The sequence below is a fragment of the Protomyctophum parallelum genome (assembly GCF_964188405.1).
Source record: "Protomyctophum parallelum genome assembly, chromosome: 1".
Classification (NCBI taxonomy): Eukaryota; Metazoa; Chordata; class Actinopteri; order Myctophiformes; family Myctophidae; genus Protomyctophum; species Protomyctophum parallelum.
The window spans coordinates 5,495,231-5,517,392 of NC_139697.1; the positions used below are offsets into that span (position 1 = coordinate 5,495,231).

Genomic DNA, 22,162 nt, shown 5'->3' on the forward strand with positions numbered 1-22,162 from the left:
CCTCGACACCTAAGCCAAAGTATGTGAGTCCACAACCCCCTGAACCCCTTTAATCACACTGCCATCCATTTACCGTGCTCTTGACCATATCAGCTGCACACTACACGCTTGTGTGTGTTGATGACCTTAGATGACCTCTAATGGCATTCGTACGTCTCTAAATGTTTTGATGAATTGAACAAGGTGGACCCTCTTGTAAACAAGTGTAATGCTTAATTGGGTCGTCCACTCACAGTTAACAGTCTTTGTATTCCTTGAGGGAAAAGGAAGTTCCGGAAGATTGATTACTACAAAAAATACTACATATCAGATCATCCGCTCCCGACCGGTTCATAACCCCGAAATGGAATGATGCCCAGGCTAATTTACTGCTCAGTGATCTGCTGTGGTGTATCTGGCCTACTGTATCCGGTAATAACACACACACACACACACACACACACACACACACACACACACACACACACACACACACACACACACACACACACACACACACACACACACACACACACACACACACACACACACACACACACACACACACACACACACACACACACACACACACACACACACAGATCCAACTCTGTGCTCTCACTACCTGGAGCTGACCTGCTTGGCTTTAATCCAGAACGTGCTGTGTTTGTGTGTGTGTGTGTGTGTGTGTGTGTGTGTGTGTGTGTGTGTGTGTGTGTGTGTGTGTGTGTGTGTGTGTGTGTGTGTGTTATGCATATGCCAGTATACTTGCTCTAGAACTGTCTACCATCTATCATTGATGTTTTGTGTAGATTGTTTACTTTTCTAAAATGACTACAGTATAAATGATGTGTTCTACACACACACACACACACACACACACACACACACACACACACACACACACACACACACACACACACACACACACACACACACACACACACACACACACACATAATCACACCAGCTATGTTCATGCAATCATGAGCAAGGTGAAACGCAAAATACAAACATAGCGAGCAAACCCCAAAAGGAAAATCAGCTGTGTGGGACAGTTTTGTTGTGATTGTGGACGGCTCGGTGTATGCACTAATATTACTCCCCAGCACCAGGACATACAGGTATGCATTAGTAATGAGCTGTCCTCCCCAGCACCAGGACATACATACAGGTATGTATTAATAATGACTGCTGTCCTGAGTGTCCTCCCCAGCACCAGGACATACAGGTATGCATTAGTAATGAGCTGCCCTCCCCAGCACCAGGACATACGGGTATGTACAGTATTAGTAATGAACTGTCCTCCCCAGCACCAGGACATAGGTATGTATAGTAATGAGCTGTCCTCCCCGACACCAGGACATATGTATTAGTAATGAGCAAGCAGTTCAGGGAACAGTTGGGAATTTAACCTGCTGGCTGACTCGGCACTTCATTCTTCACCTTGTCTCGTATTCCTACATCCAGTGGCGTGCACAGACATTTAGAGGGGCAGGTGCTCAAGTGAAAAAAAGGGCACCTTGTGCAGCACATTTTGGGGCGGGAACCCATTTTGGTGCTTTAGCTATTGAAAAATAGCAGATCTACAAGCTCATAGCGCGCCACCGAGTGGCGCGCTACGAGCTTGTAGGTCTGCTATTTCTTTTTTTATCGAAGAACCACTGACATAGAAACATAGCTTTAGATTGTGGGGGCCTAAATAATATAGTAGAAGCGCGTTTTTTATCAAGATTTGATCAATGTCACCATGGTCCACACTACAAATTATTTTCTTTTTTTTTTTAGCACATTTTTAAAAGGGCAGGCAGATAGGCACCCCCTAGTGTCTATCTGTGCCCGCCACTGCCTACATCAAACGTCACTTACTGTAGCCTCACGGACCCAGGAGTCAAAATAATTGAATTTGTGTAGAGGGAAAAAAGAGCACACCAAGTACAGAGTCACCTCATGTTTAGTTTACTAACAACCAGGCTCAGAATTGGCTCGGATTCCGCAATGGTACGCTTCCAAAAGAGTCACTGCCAAAGAGTAGGCCTACATCGAGGTGATGTCACTGATCACACACCCAAGTTCTAGACCTCCAGTTATAGGCTGAAACAAAAGGGGGACATTTGTATTATTTCCACACAAAAACTCTTTAAGTTATATTAATGACTGTCACGGGGCAACCCGTTCCCTATAGACACTAGAAGACTCCACAATGTGAAATTGAACATTACAAACGCACACTGCACAGCTGCTCCCATTAATTGACTGTCATCAAGCTCCTTGGAGGTGTGGCTATGTGTAGCATCATATACTGTACTACTTATCTGGGTTGCCTAATGCTATCATAATTGTTTTGTGTTTGATGTGATGCCTTGGAAAACATTCAGACTCTAAATGTGTAATTGTATAGTTGGTCTAACTCATGGGTCATTGTTTACCTTGTTTGAGTAGATTGGTCCAATTACTAATCATTGTGGGTGGGGTCTCACCTGGTATATAAGGGAGGCTTGTGGAAATGTTTGGGAGGGGAATCAGTTTAGCTTGAGACTAACAACAAAGGAGACAACTCCAGGGGAGAGCTGGCAGGGCCAGGAAGGCATAGCCTGTTTTCAGTTTCTTAAGTTCTTGGTTTGTTGTTTTTCCTTAGCTGAGTGGTCAAGTGTTTTCTTACTTTCGGTTATTTGAAAGTGTATTGTCAGTCTTATTTCGGGAAGTATTATTTTTGCCTGCACAGTCAAATCCAGCATGGGTCGGTCACTTTGTGTTTTGAGGTAAATAAAATACCAAAAAGATCTACATTCTTGGACTGTCGATTCTTGGAGCCTTGGCCGTTCGGGCAACTTTACAATGACATATTGTTCAATGTTGAAAATGAGTGGTATTCCCAAAGGTGTTTGTTACCCAACATGCTACAATAGCCTATAGCCTATGTTATTATTTGACATGTTATCCAACATGTTTGTCTGCAGACAGACACACATGTGGGAAAAGTTGTATAACCTGTCATCTTTCCATCAGAAGTCATCAACAACTTCCTCGAGTTCCTCAAAGAGACGTACACTGACACCTTCAGGACTGAAAATGAACTGCTCAAATAACACTTTAAAGCCTACTTATAGGATAGAATAACACTTTATTATGCAAGTGGCTGCATGGAGCAGAACATGTTCTACGCTTCAGAATGGCATGCTGGCAAGTGCATTAGGGATGGGCATTTGGTCCTTTTTAACCATGGTTAATCATCTATGATGTTGTCATATCAATAAATGAAGTCACAGTCCTATGTGTGGGCAGTTCAAATAGGGCCTAAAACGTGTACTGTAGGCCTATACATTATATATGTCAAACTCAAGGCCCGGGGGCCAAATCAGGCCCGTGAATGAATTATCTTTGGCCCGCGGGATGATATTTAATTAGTATTAGAACTGGCCCTCTGGTATATTGCACGGACCACCATAATACTACAAGTCCTGCTTTGTGAGGATCATAGAACAGGAAACTGAGCTTAATAATGATGCATTTTCAGTTTGAAATGCATTAACTTTTTTGCTATTTGCCTGGGACGTCCTCCTGACCGCGGTGCCCGTGTGTTGAAACACAGTCCGGCCCTTGACTTCTACCAACTTCTTTATTTTGGCCCACCGTGTATTTGAGTTTGACATCCTTAATACATGTATTGTAATAACATACATCAGGCTTCATATGTTTATTTTTTTCTTTATTTTGTTCTAACCAGACCAAAGTGGATTTTGGTCCCATATCCCTGCGTGAATCCACAGAGGGGTGTCCTGGGTGAATCCACAGAGGGGTGTCCTGGGTGAATCCACAGAGGGGTGTCCTGGGTGAATCCACAGAGGGGTGTCCTGGGTGAATCCACAGAGGGGTGTCCTGGGTGAATCCACAGAGGGGTGTCCTGGGTGAATCCACAGAGGGGTGTCCTGGGTGAATCCACAGAGGGGTGTCCTGGGTGAATCCACAGAGGGGTGTCCTGGGTGAATCCACAGAGGGGTGTCCTGGGTGAATCCACAGAGGGGTGTCCTGGGTGAATCCACAGAGGGGTGTCCTGGGTGCAGCCATTACTGAGGTCAGTGTGTACCAGCTTTACACTCAGTCAGCACTGATTAGCTACACCTGACCTAGCCTGACCTAAGCAGAGACATTTCTGGCCTAGATGGGAGGGTCGCGCCTCAGAAAAGCGCGCACCCTGATTGGATCTCATCGATCTGTCCGTCACCCCCGGCCCCTCCTCTCCCCCCTAGTGCAGCGCTACGTCACATCATTTAGAGCGACGCCCACCCGGAAGGGTTGACTCCCACTTTTAGACTGGTTCAGCCCACGGCTTTTTCCAGGCTTTCATCTTTCGCGCAGACGAAATGAAAGCCTGGGTATCGAGGCTACACCTGACCTACAGGCCAGGACTTGGAGCATCCAATGCAGCCTGAGGAACCACTTTAAATTATAACAATCGCACACGCACACGCACGCACGCGTGTGTGTGTGTGTGTGCGCAGCACAGCACGAAGCCAAGCAGATCAGCTCCAGTGAGAGCATGCCAGAGATGGATCATGGATGTGTGCGTGTGTGCTTGCGTGAGTGCGTGCGTGAACATATTATACCAGTACTGTCCAGAGCCTTAGATATTAGACTATATGTCTATCAATGCCATCAATCATTGATTTGTGTAAATGGTTTACATTTCTAAAATTACTACAGTGAACGTAGGCCTATACGTCTTGCAAATAACCAATTCATTTCAGTGTACAAATGGCACGGTCCATGTGTGTGTGTGTGTGTGTGTGTGTGTGTGTGTGTGTGTGTGTGTGTGTGTGTGTGTGTGTGTCACGGTCCATGTGTGTGCACATCTTGCAATTTCTTTTGTAAGATTTGTTTGATGCATAAGGTGCTTTTACTTTTGAGGTATTTTAAGTATATTTTGATGTGAATGCTTTTATAAGTAACATTTTGAACCTCTTATCTACTAGCGAATCTAGGCCTAGTATTTCCCAGCAGTGGTCATTCCATGTGACGCATGCACACCAGGAGATGTTATCACGTTCACACACACACACACACACACACACACACACACACACACACACACACACACACACACACACACACACACACACACACACACACACACACACACACACACACACACACACACACACACACACTGTTATCAGACACTGCTTGTGTGAAAACAAGCTCCAATTCTTCAATTGAAGAAAGTCCTCCAATGACCTTGAATGACTCCACCATCATGGAAATACAAACACTGACCCCCCCCCCCCCCCCCCCCCCCCCCCCCCCCCCCACACACACACACACACACACACACACACACCACTGCAGAAAACATGTTTTCACCCGCATTTCTTGGAAGGTGACTCTTCAGGTATGCTTTCACAACACACCTGACGTCTGTGTGTGCGTGTGGGGTGGGGTGTGTACACGGAAATAGACATTGGTTAATTTTCCTGGTCTAAAAAGATTTTCAGACTTTCAGATCTGCTACACACAGCTACAGTATTTTCGCTATTATTAATAATTTGGGGAACATTTCTGGAAAATCTATTATGTCAAAAGTTTAATACTTAATACTTTTATGTGATGTATTCTCATGCTTTTGTTCTTGCTTAAATGTAAGTCGCTCTGGATTAAGAGCGTCTGCTAAATGCCTAAATTGTAAATTGTAAATTGTAATTGTAAATTGTAATACAGCAATGCAAAAAAGAATGTGCGCACGTGTGGGCAATGGGCATGCATGTGCGATTGTGCGTGTGTGTGCGTGCTTGGGCTGCATGAGTGCGCATGCATGCGTTTGCATGTGTGTAAGCACGCGTGCGTGCATGAGGTAAGGATCAGATCATGTGGCTACAATATCGTTGCTGATGGGCAAAAATATACTTTTCTCTCACACGTTTTGTACATCTATTTAGTGGAAAGATAGTAGAAATCGTTGTGCTTCTGGGAATTTGGCACTCAGAGATGTGTCATCTTTGACAATATACTTTAGAGTTGTTAAGATTTGCACAATATGTGTCAATGAAACATTAATTTAGGTTTGTATGAAGCTATATTATTGTGGCTATCAAACACACAATACAGCTATAATATCAAATGTTTATGTTGTATTTTCAGTGGATCTATGCCGTAATTCAGGAAGATAAGGTTGAATTAATCTAGATTATATTAAGTTAAGTATTCAGTAAAGTATATAAAAGAGTGGATACATATTCAGTCAGACAACTCACCCCGAAAGTGAAGACAACTCACCCCGAAAGTGCCCGAAAGTGAAGATAGCTCACCCCCGAAAGTGAAGACATCTCACCGGGGTGAGATGTCTGGTGAGTTGTCCGGACTTTCGGGGTGAGATGTCCGGATAACTCACTTGGAGGTGCAAAAAGGGTGAGTTGTCTTGTTACCGTTAAAACAAGACTACTATACTTGACCTACAGTATAACTCCCTAAGCTGAAAAGACTATCAGCGGAAGTTGCAGGATTTTAGCGGAAGTGAAATCGTTGATGCTTTACAAATCAGTTTACATTCTCCGCCAAGTGTTGTGATTGGTCAGGAAAATATCGTATCCGGGGGAAATACATTTGACGGCTGTTCCGGAGGATACAACCACCAATAGCTTCTCTGCCTTAGGTTGTGACCAGGCTTTTTTTTCTTTTCGCAGATAAGTAAGCCTGGGACCGAGGCTAATAACTCCCAGGCCAGAAACCACTCACCCCCGCTCATTTTGATAGGTTGGAATGGTTTAGGGTTGACACTACACTATACAGCAACTTGCAATGGGCCTGTTCTTCAAGATTCGCTACACGACTTTGATACGGTAACTGGATAACTCACCCCTTTTTCAACTCGGAGTCAGAAGTGCGAAGTCACCGGTCATGTCGCCCAGGGTGAGATGTCTACTTTCGGGTGTCAATAGCTTTGCTATTCAGATGTATTCAGTCAATAAGTAGGCCTATTAGAACTGTGTTCGTTGGGAGTGCAGTCTAATTAGCAACTTTGTACAGCTCTGAGACTCTGCCTTTGAAGCGCAAACATTATCCCCAAACGATCCCCCCACATCCCCCTCAATGCTGCATTGAGAGAATGAGAGAGAGACGCTCTACTCCTTACTTACAACAGTGTTTCAACGGATTTTACTGTAAAATAAATAAATAAATAATTAGCGTGTGACTGCGCATGTCTGTAGGATCCGATAGTTAGATCCGAAATTGAATTACTGTAATGGGTGCCACGGAAAGTACAGACAACTCACCCCGCAATGTCGGAAAGTGAAGACAACTCACCGGGGTGAGTTGTCCGGACTTTCGGGGTGAGCTGTCCGTCCTTTCCCTTTACCAACTCGCCCAACTTGCCCCAGCGGAAAGTACAGACAACTCACCCCGCCATGTCAGAAAGTGAAGACAACTCCAGTATTCGTTTTAACCCTGTAACACCCAGCGTTGCAATAATACAACATATTTTTATTATTTAATATATATATGTTCTTTTTCCACCTAAACGTCATCATTGATGTTCATTGCAATGCCATTGGTCATGATATTTGCATATAAATACCCCCCACAGAGGCTGAAATTCACACAAATTAAAAATCTCTGGACGTTTTTGAACAATTTTGAACCTATGACCTTTGACCTTTAACCCTGATAAACGTAAGTAAAATAACTGTAATATATGTTTTTTTTGTGATCATTAGAATGTCTAGAACATGTTTTATTTATTATTGTGAAAGATATCCCCCAGATGTAAATTATTAATTTATTATTATTATTTTAATAATTATTATAAATGTGCATAAACTTTGCCAAAACAAAACAATGATTTTTTTTTACATAATTTCCTCTGATAAGTCCTAGTAGTAAAACGTAGTAAGGTTGAAATCTCTTTTTTGCAAGTATAAATTAATCCGGGTTTTACAGGGTTAAAGGTGATTAATATTATGTGGTACCATGAGGTGCTTGCATTGTCTGAGGGCTCCTGTAGGGCCTGGCCCTGTAGTGCCGACTTCAAACTTCAAAATGGGCATACACTAATGACATCAGTGACCTTCATATATGGGCACAAAAGGGACACACAGATAGTCTCCGAAACTCGTTTACACAGTAAACGTTTGTTTTGTGTACAAATTAAATAAAGTATCATTATCGGTCAATGTTTACACATGAGTTGAGTAAATACTCCTGATTTGACTTTTATTACAGATGCATTGACATTTACTCACAAACTTTTAAAACCAAAGTAAATACAGTAGGCTGCACATTAATCAAATATGCCTTTCTAATCCGTGAATCACAAGTTAATAAAACAGAGGTGTGATTTATTATATAGACCTGCCCATGGTGCCATGCATAAAACCCTTGAGATGGAACGCTATGCGATTACCTCAAGGATAAACTAGTCCAATAACATCACATATATAGGCCTACATCTGTCAAGGAGCTGTATTTAGCCCAGTGTGATTCTGCACACCTCATCAACATGGCACCGTCACTGCAACAGACGTGCAGGCTCACATGCTTATTGCTTTCGTTTCTTTCAGGTAAGACAATGGTGCAAATTCTTATTTGTTTTGTAACAGGGTTTCTGGCATTGGATGGTTTGTTTGAACAGATAAAGTAAGCTAATACTCCTGAAAATAAATACATATAGACAGCAGTTGGAGACGCACATACTTAATATAGGTTCAAAGCAACAATGATAAATTGGGTTACATGCCGGCATTTCGACATACCCCCATTCCGACATAACGCCATTTCGACATACCCCCATTCCGACATAACGCCATTTCGACATACTGCCATTTCGACATACCGCCATTTCGACATACCGCCATTCCGACAGGCCCATCCACCCCTTAGTGGGGGGGGGGGGGGTCCTCTGCAACGACGGCACATCACTTTGAGTCGACCATAAATATGTGAATCAAGGATCTCTTTCAAGAGTCCTGAATCATCAAATCAAAGTCATCAAATCAAACTTAGCACAGTGGAATATAGTAAATAGAAATACGGTGTGTCAATAGCATACCTTTTTAAGCAAAAAACTATATTTAAAATATATTATAAGCTAAAGATTAAAATAGGAATTAAAAAGAAAATGTGCCTGTTTAATATTTACTGTAGGCCTACATGTACAATATGTGAAGACAGGGCGGCTTATTATCATATAATAAGCCGCCCTAGACCCAAGGCAGAGTACTATAGCCTGGGGCAAATTGGGAGGCAATTAAGTGGAATGCTCGTAAACGCAATCCTAGCAAACAGACACCACCACAATTGTATTTGTAGCTATTTCTGCTATTAGTGTGTGCTCCACCATTATTTGACTTGAATTCAGCAAATTCAGTGAACAAAGTCTAGCTGTACTTCACTTTACAGATATTCTACTGTAAAGTTCTTGACGCTATAGGTTCTTAGCTTGCTTATGATTCTTGATGACTATTTATATACTTTGATATATTGTGTTGTTCTAAACCTGTAAGCAATGCTTACTGTAATTCGCTCTGGATTAATAGTAGTAACGCAACGTGACGCATTGTGAGCTTGTAGATGCCAAAGACATTTGGTGTAGAGGGAATAAAGGAGCCGACTGACCAAGTAGGGTTGAAGGGTTCAGGGGGACTCTGGGGGGGGGGGGGGGGGGGGGGGGGGGGGGGGTTGGCTTTCGCCACAAGAATAGAGAGTAGGCTGGCAGGAAATGGGGAGAGAGATAGGGGGTGACATGCAGACGTAAAGGCCGTTGGGATCAGGAATCGAACCCGCGGCACACTGCCAGACTGGATTACCAGCCAAGGTGCCTGGACCGCTGAGCCACGGCCCAGGCCAGTGGGGTTTACTTGTTAATCAGACTATTCAATTAAACGATTATTAAAAAAAATATATATATACACAGAAATATTCATATTGATTCGTTGACAAATATATCTGACATGAGTAGGTGTGTGCTTCTTCTGGATGCTTTCCTAAGGAGGGGATGCTCAGCCACACAAACGACTATTAAGGAACCAAGACAGTGTGGCTCAGTTATGCATTCTCTTTTATTCGCATCGCTAGTTCCCAGATTCCTTGCATAATGCAAATTGATGTGGATCTAGTGATCGCTCCGTTTCCTCAGTTAGGATTCTCTCCAGGGATTTGACCAGTTAATGCTACTGGCCGATAGCCATTGTTCTCCCGTGGACAGGACTTCTTTGGGATTGGGTCTATAATAGATTTTTTCCAGATTTCTGGCACAGTATGGGTGTCCAAGGATAACTGAAATAGACGCTGCCATGCAGGAGTTAATTCCTCCGCACATGTTCTTAATAAAAAAGCACACATTCCATCCGGGCCTGTTGCCTTGTTGGTCTGCATAGATTTAAACACCTTAGTTACAGAACCTGGGTCTATTGTTATCCCGACATCATTATATGGTAGAGCATTTAATACATCCCAGCATTCTCTGACAGTATCATGAGTCTCAAACCGCATGAAGAACTCATTAAGCTCATTTGCCCTTGTGCTCTCATTCTGGGCAGCCATGGGCTTCTTAGTGGGTTCCATGTTTGTCCCATAGTCTCTTGATGTTGGAGTTAGCTAGTTGCTGCTCTGCACGCTCTTTATGCTGCCTCCTGGATTCTCTCAGCTGTTGGTTGAGGTCCTTTTCCGCAGCCCTCATAGCTGCTGTGTCCCCAGCTGTCCTAAAGGCTGTTTTCTTTCGCCTAATGCAGTCCTTTATTCCCCTTGTGATATAGGGTTTATTGTTGGTAGCCTAATGCAGGAGGCAGCCGGAGGTTGCTTTATTGAAGTTCTCTTTTCTTTCTTCTCTTTTGCACTATAGTTTTTTTTTCCTGTATACACTGGTGTATTTCTGTCTGTAAGACTGAGAGTGCTCGGCGCAAAAATAATTTCATTGTATTTTATACAATATATATGACAAATGAACCTGAACCTGAACGTGATTGGCCTACCGTTCTTCCGTTTTGCTTCCGCTATATGCTTTGCAAGGACCCTCGGGAAAGCTTGCCAATGCAATCACGCATCGCCATCGCCTACCGTTGCCTCCATGTTGCCTTCGGTTGAGATACAGACAGCCCAGAGCCGGAAGAGGCTTTATATGTCTTTGGGAAATTGCACCTAGTTAGCACGTTGCTGGCAAGATGGCAGCCGTGTGCATACGGTCAATATAGGTTCAGTTTGAGGTGTCATACAACAATGGGACAAGCTCACAATGTATTGCGGATACAAAGCATTGGGTGCTTTGCAAATAAAGTTTGACACTAGTTATTACAGGTATTTTATTTTTAGCTGTCAGTGGCTGATTTGCATAAGTGGTGTTGTACACAAACCTATTTTAATAATCAATCAATCAATCAATCAAACAAACACTAATCAATCAACTCAACCAACACAATCTCTCTATATCCCTCCCCCCCCCTCCACAGGGTTGGTGTGTTACAGTTTTCCAGAATTGCCAGTGAGTTACATAGCAGACATTTCAGATTTCTACATCCCCATGCAGATTGAAAACAGGGTCTACAACAGCTCCCTGTTGGATTCCTCTTCAACAGACTTTGGGAAACTGTACCAGGAAGTCAATGAACTGGTGAGGTCCCTAACAGTAACCATGATACCATACACTCTTAAATAGGAAGTCAATGAACTGGTGAGGTCCCTAACAGTAACCATGATACCATACACTCCTGAGTGTTACCGGTTACAACCTGCTTTGGGAACCAAACTAGGGATATGGGTGGACATTTATTGTCAAAGGTATACAATAATTTCGGACAGTTTCCACCACAAAAACACAAGAAATAAAAATAGCATAATAGCAAAAGTAGTAGATCAAGGCAGACATGTGAGATTGGCCGTTGTATGAAAAGTATATAAAACAGGGCTTAATTGGTTAACTCCATTTGTAACCCTTAAGTAAGGCAGTGGTTCTCAAAGTGGGGTCCCCAAGGGGTCCTTGAGAGGGTTCCAGGGGGTCCCCAGCAAGATTAGTTAATAGCAACCACTTTAAAGCGGCACTACTTTACTCTACTTTGTTTTATGAATTAAATGTAATATTGTCCAAGGTATGTTTAGGTTTTGTCTCCCTGCTCTTCTATTGAGACGTTTAGATCATGTCAAAGGTCATGTGTCACATAGACACAGGATCTGACATGAATTTTTACCTCATGGTCAATATTCAACTTATTCCCTGAGACAGGCTCTATTAGATCAATGGTAAGAATGTCAGCACTTGCGCACGAAACCAGGTTCAAATCCCGCTTCTGCATAGTGAAAAGGGGCGGGGAGGAACACTACTAGCCCATAAAATCAGCAACCAGCAGACGTCATATTACGCACATCTGTTGGAATCTGATTAAGACTTATACTGTATATGTTTTCAAACATTGTGTTATATTTTGCAGCTTGACAGAGTGTACGGTTGTGAGGCGATTAATCCGAGTGACGAGATGCCGGTATGCCCAACTTCTAGGTCATATCGTGGAGTTGCATACATGACCTTCAGGTACTGTTCTTCTTCAACTTCAACACACCATACCAATACTTTTAAGAATAATCAAGAAAACTAGTACATGATGAAAATATGTTACAGTTCAGTCACCATGTTGTTTGCTTTGCCCTTGTTCTAATATTTCCATTATCCACAGGTCTGCATCAGTTGGTGTCCTAGCGAATGCCACTGTTATGTTTGACACAAACTTCATCAACAGCGTCATTGTGAAGTATATATTCCTTGACAATTACGACAGATACCCCCAGCTGAAGATGAATGAGACATATACTGAAACATGTAAGAAAATGTTGTACATTAACTTGACAAAAGAATATTTATGTATAGTATACCGTATGTATACTAGTATGTGTGTGTGTGTGTGTGTGTGTGTGTGTGTGTGTGTGTGTGTGTGTGTGTGTGTGTGTGTGTGTGTGTGTGTGTGTGTGTGTGTGTGTGTGTGTGTGTGTGTGTGTGTGTGTGTGTGTGTGTGCGCGTGTGTATGTATGTATGTATGTATGTATGTATGTGTTTTAATATATTGAGTGTGTACATATAATTATAATCTCTGTATCATTTTTCTTTTCTTTTCAAAGCACCACCACATCATACGGATTACCATCAGACTACAAAAGGTCCTACAACTACCGTCACAACTACTACGGATTACCACCAGACTACAACTACAGGTTGTAGTTGTAGTGTTACAACTACAGGTTGTAGTCCTACACCTACCGTCACAACTACAGGTCCTACAACTACCGTCACACCCACAACTTCTTTCTACATTCCCATGCAGATTGAAAACAGGGTCTACAACAGCTCCCTGTTGGATTCCTCTTCAACAGACTTTGGGAAACTGTACCAGGAAGTCAATGAACTGGTGAGGTCCCTAACAGTAACCATGATACCATACACTCTTAAATAGGAAGTCAATGAACTGGTGAGGTCCCTAACAGTAACCATGATACCATACACTCTTAAATAGGAAGTCAATGAACTGGTGAGGTCCCTAACAGTAACCATGATACCATACACTCTTAAATAGGAAGTCAATGAACTGGTGAGGTCCCTAACAGTAACCATGATACCATACACTCTTAAATAGGAAGTCAATGAACTGGTGAGGTCCCTAACAGTAACCATGATACCATACACTCTTAAATAGGAAGTCAATTAACTGGTGAGGTCCCTAACAGTAACCATGATACCATACACTCTTAAATAGGAAGTCAATGAACTACACAAAACCAGGTTCAAATCCCGGCTTGAATAGGAAAGTTATACATAGTGCAGCTTTAACCCTATATACGATCGGCTATTTGAAAATAGCATTTAGAAAATAACATTTTACAACACACATCTTGTAAAGGGGTACCTACCTGGAACAAAACATTTTCAGATGGGGGTCTGTGGCTAAATGCATGTGAATTTGGGGGTCCTTGGAATGAAATGGCTTGAGACCATAGACTGTAAAAAATATGGACAAAGCGTTCCCCGGGTCTAACATGAACGTAAAATGAAGCCTGTAATAATATGCTAATTCCTGATGTAAGTCGCCATCTTTGGTACCAGCTGGCCATTGGCTGGCTCCGTTTTGTATACCAGCTGGTCATTGGCTGCCCAGACAACGAGGCGGGACTTCCCCCCTTCTTCTCCGTTGGTTTTTATTTTGACTCGAGTGGGAGGGGAATCCCGATCATAGACTGTAATGGTAGCCACGCCCCTCAGAACATACGCGATGTTTTTTTTTCTTTATGGTCATTTTCTTAATTAATGGGACCATAATTTTCCAAAAAGAATATTATGACATTAGAAATGAGACTTTAAACTAGTGACTGGAAGAAGAAAGTATTCATGACCATGTTTATTAAGGTAATACAGTCTAGGTGAAGTTGGGCCAAAATACATGGGCCTCTATGGAGCTATGGGGCTTTTTGGGTCCGGTCCAGCGCCACAACAGGCCATTATATGAACTACCGATTTCAAATGAGGCTTCACGAAATATCTGGCTGACTGCCCCCCTGCTTGAGACCCGTAAGGGATCATGTCCACAGCGTGTTTTTCAATATTTTGTGTATTGTGCTCCAGGGGGGCAGTCAGCCAGATATTTCGTGAAGCCTCATTTGAAATCGGTAGTTCATATAATGGCCTGTTGTGGCGCTGGACTGGACCCAAAAAGCCCCATAGCTCCATAGAGGCCCATGTATTTTGGCCCAACTTCACCTAGACTGTATTACCTTAATAAACATGGTCATGAATACTTTCTTCTTCCAGTCACTAGTTTAAAGTCTCATTTCTAATGTCATAATATTCTTTTTGGAAAATTATGGTCCCATTAATTAAAAAAATGACCATAAAGTCGCGTATGTTCTGAGGGGCGTGGCTACCGTTACAGTCTATGATCGGGATTCCCCTCCCACTCAAGAGTCTTCTCCTCCCACTCGAGTCAAAATAAAAACCAACGGAGAAGAAGGGGGGAAGTCCCGCCTCGTTGTCTGGGCAGCCAATGACCAGCTGGTACAAAACGGAGCCAGCCAATGGCCAGCTGGTACCAAAAGATGGCGACTTACATCAGGAATTAGCATATCATTACAGGCTTCATTTTACGTTCATGTTAGACCCGGGGAACGCTTTGTCCATATTTTTTACAGTCTATGATTGTGCTATGGATATTCTGCGCTACACATAACTGAGTTCAACAAGAAATCTAATTATTATCTAATATAGTGATATCTTATTTGCTACATTCATCGTGGAGTTCGAGAAAGGCAGTTAACATAACCCGTCCTGACAGGCGGAGAGGGGAAATAGACACTCTCTGGAGTCTCGACCCATCTTGTCTAGACTGTGAACAATCTATACATACATTTTAGGTGAAAAATAGGCCACACAGTTGCTCAATCTGGATTAATTTCATGTCTACAACTGCTAGTTTAAGACTTTGTTAACAATAATAGTTATGTTGAAGTCTGCTTCTGCATAGGGAAAAGGGGCGGGGAGGAACACTACTAGTCCAACTTTGCCATGCATTTAGAAATGCATGGCAGAAAATCAGCAACCAGCAGACGTCATATTACGCACATCTATTGGAATCTGATTAAGACTTATACTGCATACGTTTTCAAACATTGTGTTACATTTTGCAGCTCGACAGAGTGTACGATTGTGAGGCGATTAATCCGAGTGACGAGATGCCGGTATGCCCAACTTCTGAGTCATATGGTGGAGTTGCATACATGGCCTTCAGGTACTGTTCTTCTTCAACTTCAACACGCCATACCAATACTTTGAAAGGTTTTATGACATTCATTTTCATTTATTTTTCTTTTTCTTTTAGGCTTTATGACCTCAATTACACCCAAAAAACCTGAACTTTGAACATTCAGTGGATTTTCTGTGGTCTGAAGTTTTCTTTGGGGGTTTTTGGGCCTTTTGAGCTACAATGAAAACAGGCAACACAGTGAAACAGTGACATCTGCTGGCAAATCCCATTGACATATATGGGATTTGCAGTAAGTGATGTCACTTACTGCCGGCAAATCAGAGCACCTGTTTGAGCCAGAAAACCCCAGATCACAGAAAATCTACTGAATGTTAAAAGTTCATGTTTTTTGGGTGCAATTGAGATTAGAAAACCTAAAAAAAACAAGAACAATTCCAAAACCTTTTTTTTTATGTCACGATCAAGAATAATCAAGAAAACTAGTACATGATGAAAATATGTTACAGTTCAGTCACCATGTTGTTTGCTTTGCCCTTGTTCTAATATTGCCATTATCCACAGGTCTGCATCAGTTGGTGTCATAGCGAATGCCACCGTTATGTTTGACACAAACTTCATCAACAGCGTCATTGTGAAAAGTATATTCCTTGTCAATTACGACAGATACCCCCAGCTGAAGATTAATGAGACATATACTGACAAATGTAAGAGAAAATGTTGTACATTAACTACATTGACAAAAGAGTATTTATGTAGTGTATATATGTATGTACGTGTATGTATGTATGTATGTATATGTATGTCTGTGTTTTAATATATTGAGTGTGTACATTTATAATCTCTGTATCATTTGTCTTTTCTTTTCTACAACCACAACCCCTTCAACCCCCTCAACCCCATCTTCCTCCAATCCAAAACATGTCTCCTTAGACCCTACAACTCAAAACCCAGACTCTACAACCCCAACCGCAAACCCTGAAACTACAGCTACAGCTACAACCACTGACCCTACAACCCCAACCCCTGAAACTACAACCACAGACCCTACAACCCCAACCCCTGAAATTACAACCACAACCACAGACCCTACAACCCCAACCCCTGAAACTACAACCACAGACCCTACAACCCCAACCCCTGAAACTACAACCACAACCACAGACCCTACAACACCAACCCCTGAAACTACAACCACTGACCCTACGACTCCAACCGCAACCCCTGAAACTACAGATACAACCACAGACCCTACGACTCCAACCACCCCTGAAACTACAACTCCAACCACAATCCCTGAAACTACAACTACAACCGCAACCCCTGAAACTACAACTACAACCGCAACCCCTGAAACTACAGATACAACCACAGACCCTACGACTCCAACCACCCCTGAAACTACAACTCCAACCACAATCCCTGAAACTACAACTACAACCGCAACCCCTGAAACTACAGATACAACCACAGACCCTACAACTTCAACCACAACCCCTGAAACTACGGCTACAACCACAGACCCATACAACCCCAACCCCTGAAACTACAGATACAACCAAATATCCTACAACCGCAACCCCTGAAACTACAGCTACAGCCCCGACCCCAACCCCTGAAACTACAGCTACAACCACAGACCCTACAACTTCAACCACAACCCCTGAAACTACGGCTACAACCACAGACCCATACAATCCCAACCCCTGAAACTACAGATACAACCAAATAGCCTATCCTACAACCGCAACCCCTGAAACTACAGCTACAGCCCCGACCCCAACCCCTGAAACTACAGCTACAGCCCTGACCCCAACCCCTGAAACTACAGCTACAACCACAGACCCTACAACCCCAACGTTAAATGGCGAAAAGATGCATGGATAGTGATCTTATATACTCTCTAAGATAGTGATACCTTTCAAAATAAAACAGACTTAATCAGAAGGATAATTGCTTTCCTTTTCCAGGTGACAAATATGTGACCTCCGCCAGGTTCCATGTTGGTCCCCAACTAAACGATGGCTGGTAACCAAATGGACCCTATTAGATCTTTAACTCTTGTGAGTGTAAAATGAAACCTTAATGGGCCCATTTGGTTTTGTTTTATGCTCTCAAGAGTTAAACTATTGTTAAACATATTAATTTACATAAGTCTACACTCTACACTTCACATGTAGAGTAATTGTTATTTTTGATCAACATTTGCCTGTTTGCATGTACAATACAGCATGGAATTTGTTGTGGACGAAATCTTATCCAACGAAAACAAAATATTATTGTGTCTGAGAGGCTAAATCTCATCAAATGGTGGTCCGTGCCTTAAATGTTGAATAAATAATCGTATATATATTATCAGTCCTTTTTTTACTCGCTATTTTGAGGTAGGCATACTTTTACTTTAGGCTACTTAAAGCTTCATTGTAGGCTATGGCCCCCACAGTAGGCTACATCTCAGAGTAGTAGAAAATAAACATTAATTTATGCTTTGGTCAGAAATGTAAATTAGACATGATTTGAACATTCACCCTGCATAGCTGGCCATCAGGTTTCGTAGCAATTTGTATAACTATATCTGGCCAGTTAAATCTAATACAAAAATATATGTATAGGCCTATGACCATCAGTTTTTAGTTAATCTCATTGCCAAATCTACAAACTCACGCCATCTAGTGGTTGTTTGAAGATCATAATCCTGAATGAAAAGTGTATTTTACTGTTCTGTCCATCTGTCTACCCACCTGCCTATCGATTTATCATGAAATGGGAGGCACACAATCAGGTCTTAGCCCTGCTCAGACTAACAATTATCCTACTATACATTTGTATGGATATTTTAATGACTTTGATGATTATGATTATTAAATGCACATATTTGGGCCATAGTAGGCCTACATGATTTACTTTGATTATTGCTAGTCAGTCAGTCCTGTTCATGTTATGCAAGTTGTAATGTATGGTGGTTACTGAACGTTATTTGTCTTATATTCTGAAATTAGTATGTACAAAGCCTAAAAGGTAATGTGTGTATGTACTAATCAGTTATTTGTATGACAATGAATCAACAAATGCATACATATACTGTACATCAATGATTGAAACCATACATCATACATCCTTAATCAAACAATCTTTATTTGCATTTATTTGTGCGTACAAAAAGTCTGTGCAAAACGTCTTCAAGCAAAAGTGATATTCAACAATCAGGCCTGCAACTCAACATCAGAGAAGTCCATGCAGACTCATCATCTTGATCATTTGGTCTCATCTTTTTTTTTCTTAAGCTCGTTTGTTTTTGTTTCTGCACAATCACAATGTTAAGAATTAAATATAGCATGTTATTTAAACAGAAGCTAGGAGATTAATTGTTGACCAGGATAAAATTTGACCAGGATTATCAATGACTCAAATAAGTGACCTCAAAGGCCCTTAAAACAAGGCTCCAGACCTCCCAAAACAAACTGGTCAGGCTCCTACTTGGCCTCACCCCCGCCCACTTTGACAGGCTGGGATGGCTTAGGGTCGACGACAGAGTACAGCATCTTGCAATGGGTCTGGTCCACAAGATTCGATACACCACCAAGATACCCATGTACCCGTCTAAATACTTCCTTAATGTAAACGAAGTCCACACCCACAATGCTTAATTGGGTCGTCCACTCACAGTTAGTTAAGTCTTTGTATTGAGTTTGTGCTTAAAATGTACTGTAAATTCTACAAACTGTTAATAAATATTTCAATCAATCAATCAGTGAGGTAGGAACTTCGTTTTAACCCATTCAGGCCTAAGGCCGATTCTAAAAACGCCTTTAAATCCTGACCTAAGGTTTCTGAAAAACTTCAAATATTGATATAGCAGAATCAAACTTTTTACATTTTTGAATACTGTACATACTGTACAGAACCCAAATATGGGTGCCCGGCCTGAGGGGGTAAGATACAAATAGGGGTTCCCGCCCAGAATGGGTATTAACAGGCAGCAAATTAAACTGGTCCTCGCCTTGTGGACCCCCTGCTTTGCTTTAGTTAGTGCATAGCCCACCAGAGTGCAGCCACGCCCGCCAACAGACCAATCAGCGGGCTGGCTCTCAGAGAGTGGGAGGAGTTGCAGAGGTCTTTCGGACAGCATTTGAAAGTGAAACTGCTGATCTGCGGGAAGCTGGAGGCCAACTTCTGGAAGTCACAGTCTGAGTTGCTGATGCACTTGGTAAACACCACGCCTGTACAGATATAATATATTAATAATATACACATTATTATTACTCCAACATTCTATGTAGCTGACGTCAAATCTTTGTGTGTGTGTGTGTGTGTGTGAGAGAGAGAGTGTTTGAGAGAGAGAGAGAGAGACAGTGTGTCTGTCTGTCAAACAACATGTCTGATGTTAGAGCTAAAGGTAAAGTTTACTAAGTGCACTACTGGGATGTGATAGTGCTGAGCTTGTAGATCAACAGGCCAAAGAGTACACCTTTGTGTTGTCACTGATCACATGACCCCAAGTTCTAGGCTAAACAGAAAGCAGTAACTTTCTATTATTTTACACACAACAACTCTAAGTTATATTAATGACATAGTTCAATATTGAAACTATATCAGTCTGCAGGGACCTTTAGACTAAGGCTTATGGTTAAAAATGGCAAAGAATTATAAAAATGGCATTCATAAAATTCTCCAATATAGCGGTCCTCACAAGCATAGTAATGCAAGCGCTATTGCTATACTTTGTCCCCACTTGGGTTTAAGCGGTTTCCCTGTTAAATCATTTGTTGAACGGCAATGTCACACACCGGAAAATAGCCAATAATCTACAAATTCTACCAGTTTGTGAATCTGCTAGTTTGTAGGGTATGAGAGGGGTATCTATGTATTACACACAAATGTATATTTATATGAATAAGGACCCCAAATGGGAGGGGGGGGGGGGGGGGGGATGTAAAAGTCCAATAAACAGATTAAAAACATTAAAAAGTGTGTCTCACCAGTGCTGGCGTTCAGGTTCAGACAGGCGTCGAGTCCAGCTGAACACTGCTCTGTGGCTGTACAAGGTGGCTTAGAGCCACCCGGACACGAGAAACACTTCAAACTCACACCTGTAACAAACATCCATTATACATTACAATACACTATTACACACAGCAAACACACACCTGTAATAAAATACACACACCTATACACACTGTACACCTGTACACTGTACACCTGTAACAAACATCTATGATACATTACAATACACACAGCAAACACACACCTGTAATAAAAATATAAAATACACACCTATACATTAATATAAAATGCTGCTGGCTGCTGCTATAAAACTAAGTTCACACCTGTAATACAAATTCTAATAAAATACACACTGCAAACACACTCTTGTATAAATAAACATTCAAATTAAAATACACAGTGCAAACAGAAAGACACACCTGTAATAAACATTAAAATGTAGGCTAAGTGATGTTTTGTTTTTTTGCTTTGTCAGAAGGTTAAAGCAAGAGGCCAGACCGGCTCCTTTGCAACTGTCATTGTGGTTGTTGCATGTTGCAAGAGTGCATCATCATACCCGGAACCCTTTTAGCCTCCAGACCAGAGTGAAAAGACTTGTCTGATAGTAAAAACAGAAAGATGGGGTCTGTGTCCGCGGTGATAGCTGATCATCACCGCGACTGACGTAATGGTGTAGTTTTCCAACCCTTTAAAAACTACACCGCGGTGATAAGCTATCACCAAAAACTGGAGTATGTATGAGCCTTAATGCGACTCCCGTTGAAACAATGGAATGCGGAAGTGCTCATTCTACCTCAATGGGACAGTTCATCTAAGGACAGTTCCAGCCATAGGAGCAATGAACTATAGCCCATAGGCACCCGCTTTGCGGCTAGATCAAAGCGTGTCGCCACTCTCTTAGACTCTTACTATAATATATTACTCTGCATGATACATCCAAAGAGAAAATTCCTATAGATCTTACCCAGGGCCAACACAGACAGTGCAGTGCTCAGCCACAGCACATATCCACGACCACACCTCATCATGTTATACGTATGTCGCACACACTGAAACATCAAAACAAAACAAAACATCACATTACAAGTCAATCATATTCCTATCGTTGGTAGCAGTAGCATGGTTGGTTGGTAGTGTCGTTGAAAACAAATGTATTTTACGTGAAGGAATGACATGAAAACAAACACAAACCTGAAATGTAACGGGAGCAAAAACAAAACACAACGCCCTGCGATACTGCTGCGAGCATGGGGCGTGTTACGATGAAACCGGTGACCCGACGAAATATGTCACCATTCCGTTTTTGTTTGTGGACTCTTGGACCGCGCGGCCCAACAACGTCCACGTCCCGAACGTAAAAGTCAAAGAAACCCCGTTTCTTTTGGCGACGTTATCGCGCAGTTTACAAAAGACAACCGCGGTCTCACATTTCGACAGGTCACCAATTTCCCCCTTACGGG

At 42.1% G+C, this 22,162-nt stretch overlaps 2 protein-coding genes across 2 annotated transcripts; one reads left to right on the plus strand and one right to left on the minus strand.

Moving 5' to 3' along the window:
* Positions 1 to 4,007: 4,007 nt before the first annotated feature.
* Positions 4,008 to 16,680, plus strand: LOC310875066 (uncharacterized protein; the record flags this gene model as incomplete). The annotated part of the gene is made up of 8 exons (XM_083788111.1): positions 4,008 to 4,054; positions 11,415 to 11,575; positions 12,390 to 12,490; positions 12,633 to 12,775; positions 13,072 to 13,358; positions 15,625 to 15,725; positions 16,263 to 16,466; positions 16,632 to 16,680. Exons 2-8 carry the CDS (start codon positions 11,486 to 11,488, stop codon positions 16,678 to 16,680), a joined length of 975 nt encoding a protein of 324 aa, XP_083644237.1. The 5' UTR covers positions 4,008 to 4,054; positions 11,415 to 11,485.
* A 2,180-nt stretch (positions 16,681 to 18,860) lies between these two features.
* On the minus strand, positions 18,861 to 21,963 carry LOC310873911 (CD59 glycoprotein-like). The gene is made up of 4 exons (XM_083786496.1): positions 21,894 to 21,963; positions 21,667 to 21,751; positions 20,678 to 20,788; positions 18,861 to 19,918 (listed from the first exon to the last, which is right to left on the minus strand). The coding sequence occupies exons 2-4, from the start codon at positions 21,728 to 21,730 to the stop codon at positions 19,725 to 19,727; spliced, it is 369 nt and encodes a 122-aa protein (XP_083642622.1). The 5' UTR covers positions 21,731 to 21,751; positions 21,894 to 21,963; the 3' UTR covers positions 18,861 to 19,724.
* Between the last annotated feature and the right edge of the window lie 199 nt (positions 21,964 to 22,162).

Coding starts and splice junctions, on each gene's coding strand:
- LOC310873911 (XM_083786496.1), bottom strand. CDS start 21,730: ATGATGAGGTGTGGTCGTGGATATGTGCTGTGGCTGAGCACTGCACTG. Junction 20,789..21,666: donor ACTGTCTGTGTTGGCCCTGG/GTAAGATCTATA, acceptor TGTTTGTTACAG/GTGTGAGTTTGAAGTGTTTC. Junction 19,919..20,677: donor GAACCTGAACGCCAGCACTG/GTGAGACACACT, acceptor ATATCTGTACAG/GCGTGGTGTTTACCAAGTGC.